This window comes from Chenopodium album, chromosome 2 (genome assembly GCF_948465745.1).
Source record: "Chenopodium album chromosome 2, dcCheAlbu1.1, whole genome shotgun sequence".
Lineage (NCBI taxonomy): Eukaryota > Viridiplantae > Streptophyta > Magnoliopsida > Caryophyllales > Amaranthaceae > Chenopodium > Chenopodium album.
In genome coordinates this window covers 76836615-76840736 of record NC_137835.1, presented here as the reverse complement: position 1 = coordinate 76840736, position 4122 = coordinate 76836615, and the positions used below count along the sequence as shown (strand labels likewise).

The 4122-nt window shown below is 34.9% G+C and overlaps 1 protein-coding gene across 1 annotated transcript; it reads left to right on the top strand.

Annotated features, from left to right (window-relative positions):
• Positions 1 to 477: 477 nt before the first annotated feature.
• Positions 478 to 3847, top strand: LOC145588214 (uncharacterized). Its single transcript, XM_081644864.1, has 3 exons — positions 478 to 662; positions 867 to 1157; positions 3166 to 3847. Exons 1-3 carry the CDS (start codon positions 531 to 533, stop codon positions 3727 to 3729), a joined length of 987 nt encoding a protein of 328 aa, XP_081500990.1. The 5' UTR covers positions 478 to 530; the 3' UTR covers positions 3730 to 3847.
• Positions 3848 to 4122: the final 275 nt, after the last annotated feature.

The window sequence follows — 4122 nt, the reverse complement described above, 5'->3', positions numbered from 1 at the left end:
ATTTATTTTCCTTGAAATTGCATATAAACTGATCTCCAAGGAAGAATTATTACAAATCCTACATATAGTGTAATTGTACAAAGAGTTATTTGATAGTTTACTAGGACGGCTATTGAGGGGAAGGGGGGATTTCATTCATCATTGTGCTTTGAGTGTGGCCGCGTCTTAGTTTAATTATGTGGGACTTCTAAGATTCATCTTTGGGTATGTCGGTTGGTATTGAAAAGGATTGGTTCTTGGTAGCATAGCGTAGCTCACAGTGTCTTTGTTTCATATTATGACTGGGTGCTTAAGCTTCAGGTTATTCAGCAACAGATAGGGTAATTTTCCCACAGTTGAAATAACAGAAATTTGAGTAACATAGTTTCTTAGCAATAGTTACGTTGATTTGAAAATGATTTCAAATCCAACTAGCGCAAAAGGCCTTTATTTGAGAACTGAGATGCACTGCTGCAGATAGCGAGTCAAAGGTTATTACCTTTGGTTGAACTTTGTTAGTCCTCCTGAATGATTCTCTTTGCCTTAAGTGAATGTTCACTCTTTCTGATAGCAGATACATGGATCGTTGGACTGGTATTTTAAAGGTTCCTGTTTGCCCAAAGGGTACTGCAATTTGTAGAATAGCCGCGTCTCTCTGTGTTTCACCTTCAAAATCACTTCTTGTAAGTTATCATCTTATTAGACAGTTAGCAACTTATTCACACACTTCTTAGCTTAACAAAGCTAGTGAATTTATATCGATGTTAGTGCAGAAGAGTAATTATGGGTGGCGTGGTTCAAACTCGAAAATGCACTCTTTCATATGAGATTTTATTTTCCATATTCATATATTGATATTTGAATATGAAATTTGATATGATATCCAGGTGCCTACAGCAAATGTTATCTTCTTTAATGGAGATCGAGTTGAAGGGACTAACAACCCTGTTATTGAGAGACTATCTGATGTACAAAATATAGCCAACATTCTTATGTCAAAACTTGGAGCTTCTATTAATGCATGGGTTATTGAGGCCCCTACATTCAATGGCCCCTTTGCTATATACAATGAATTTATTCAGTCTCTTAACCAACGGGGGGAGCCTCAATCCTATAGGCCTGATGGATTTCCAGCCTCCATGTCTGTTATTGCACTTTTGTCAAATTTCCTAGAAGAGGTATGCCTGTTTCGTATATTACATATGAGTAGCTTTTATCTTTTCTTCATTTGCAAATGATAGTCATGTCATGATCTACAACATAATTTTCTTCCTTGATTGATGTAATTACTTTTGAGATGGTAGCTAAGAAAGTTTGAGATTGTATGTAGTATGAGCATGACAATGCAAATTAATATGTAATGGAGCAATTGGGTTGCTCTACTAGAATTTTAGAGATTGTTGATCTATAAACTATTATTTCCTGGAGAAACACTTAATGGTCATAGTAATTTTTTCTCACCCCCTTCATCTGTGTACTTAGTTATTGTTTGCATAATTAGTGATGAGTCATAATTGGATTGTGTTAAGGACCGGTCATTTGCTTGTTCAGGTGGCAGAAACAAGTCACTGAATTGAACACCTTTTCTCCTATGTGGAATATATCTTTCCTTAGATATTCACGCCTTATCCAATATGAACAATCATATAGGAGATACGTGATTCTTGGTAGATTTTAGGGCTGAAAGTTAAATGTTCTCACAATGAAAATTTCCCACTCCCAAGATTATTTGTCTTTGCTTATATGTTGACATTGTCAAAACTCACAAGGTTCTTAAATGGGTAATTGTTTGATTCATTAAACTATTGCTGTATAGAGACTACCCGAAATTGTTCCTTTGACTTACTTTTTCTTGGTTGGTAGGACACTATTTTCTCACATTAAGGATCCTCTGCTTCTTGTTAGAAAGTTGGTGACCCCCCTTCCCCCTCTTTATTTCTCTTCATATTACGAGATATAAATATTTTCTCACGCATGTCATCTTCCTTTGCGTTGTTCTGAAAACTTTTTTCACACTGCTGTGTGAAAAAGCCTAAAGGTCTGCATAGAGCAAGCTTTTGCACACAAAAGATTCACAGCGCATTCATAATATGCTTTTCAGGGTTTTGTCACTAGTTGCATTACTAGAGGCACCTCATAAATAAGTGTTTTGCTTGTTATGTTAATCCTTGTGGGTTTGTTTATGACTTGAGCCTAATATTCTTGGAAGTGTTGAATTTAGTGAAAAATTTTGTGGTTGCATTACACCTTGTGTGCTGTCAATCTTGTGGCTGAGGTTGTGTGACGGATCTTAGCTTGACCGGCAAGAATTAAAATAAGTTTGTACCTGTGATGGAAGATTACAGTTGCAGATAGTGTTTGTAAATTGGAATGCAACTGTGCTTATTATTATTGTGTTGAATTCCAAATCAATTTTTGCTATTTTTGACTTTTTTGTGCTTGTGTCTTGATGCTTTTGTTGGGGGATGTTGTTTGGTTAAAAGCTGACTGGCAATCTGGCATCATTGAAATTGATAATGACTCAAATCCATCTTAAATGGAGAAGTAATCATATCATTCATATGTACCGTGTGATATTTGGGCTGGTTATGCAGCCATGTGGGATCAACACACGTCTCCTCATTTAGAAACTCTTGGTTTAGGGTTTTCTTACAAATTTGCTTCTTAAATTTGGCTATTTTCAAAAAATCTTTGTTATGTTCATGTTACTCAATTAATAATACATGGATGTCCCAGCTGACTCTAGCTGGTTAGATGACTACAAATTTGTGCAATGTGCAATACTAGTGCGAATATGCATGACCACTTCCTTGCACCTTAATACTTGGAAAATTAAGAGTTTGAAGCATCAGCTTGTTTAGGTGTTGCTGTTAAAACTATAGAAAATTAGTTTATATGCATGACATGTTTTACTATGTAATTGATAAAACAAAATTAGGGTTCATTAAGCAGAAACTATGATAATTAAAATAATGCGCCAAAAAAAAAAAAAAAAAAAAACCTATTAACTTATTCTTTTTTAAAATTTGATGTGATTTTACTTCTTCTTGGCTTGTCAAATATAAACATACAATCATCCATAGTTAAGCTAGTAATTCTGCATTAAAAGTGCTGAATATTGATGCAGATGCCTCAACTGCGTATTCTTAACGACATGCTTATAGTTCTCTGCTAAATTGTTTGCAGAGGGCCAAGGACATCAGTTGCAAAGAGCCGGGGCTCTTTGCGGAACATGCATCCTCATTTCTTCCTAGAACCTTTGTTTTTGGTTTTAGCAAGGGCGGCGTAGTACTCAATCAACTGATTACGGAGCTTGGATTTTCAGACATAAAAGATATGGAGGACCCACAGCAGCTTACTTGCTTCAACAAATTTGCAGGAAAACAAATTGTACCAGTTTCTAGAGAGAGCTTATTTGACAGCATAGCTGAAATCCATTATGTTGATGTTGGACTAAATTCTTCTGGTGCTTATCTCACTGATGATAACGTCATTCAAAGAGTAGCAGAAAGGCTTACCAAGAGGGATAAAACCATGCGTTTTGTGCTTCACGGGACTCCGAGACAGTGGAGTGATGTAAGGCGGCCTTGGATACGGGAAGAAAAGGATAAGTTTTGTCAAATTCTCAGATCCGAAAGTCTTAAGAGCAAGGGAAAGCTGGAAGTTTACGAGAAAAACTATTTTGCTGAATCATTTCCTAACTTGCAGATGCATTTTGAAATAATTGAAAAACTAATTGTAAGTTGGTAAAATGGATATCATGTACAAAGTATATATGCTGCATTCATGTCATCATGCTTTTGAAAGTTACTACATACTCCGTGTATATTATTACGTATAATCATCAATAATCAATCAATAACTATATACTAAAAGACGCACCATGACATCAGCAATGACATGTGTCATCTCCTGATGTGTCTTTAGTATTTTGTTTTTTAAATTTTAAAAAAAAAATTTCTTTTTGTCAACAAAATAAACAAGCAATAATGTTTACCTTTTTTATGTGAAATGTAATTTATTCTACAAAGATTAAACTTTTTATTTTGTATGCCATAAATTAACTTATAAAAAAAATATGGAGTAAATAAAATAACCGTGCATGGCACGGAACTTTACCTAGTTGTATATATTAGCAAATGA

What these genes read in the sequence shown, in the direction of transcription:
- LOC145588214 (XM_081644864.1), top strand. Translation starts at nt 531, where the DNA reads ATGTTCACTCTTTCTGATAGCAGATACATGGATCGTTGGACTGGTATT. An exon ending in CACCTTCAAAATCACTTCTT is followed by an intron (nt 663 to 866) that starts GTAAGTTATCAT and finishes TATGATATCCAG; the next exon opens with GTGCCTACAGCAAATGTTAT. An exon ending in TGTCAAATTTCCTAGAAGAG is followed by an intron (nt 1,158 to 3,165) that starts GTATGCCTGTTT and finishes AATTGTTTGCAG; the next exon opens with AGGGCCAAGGACATCAGTTG.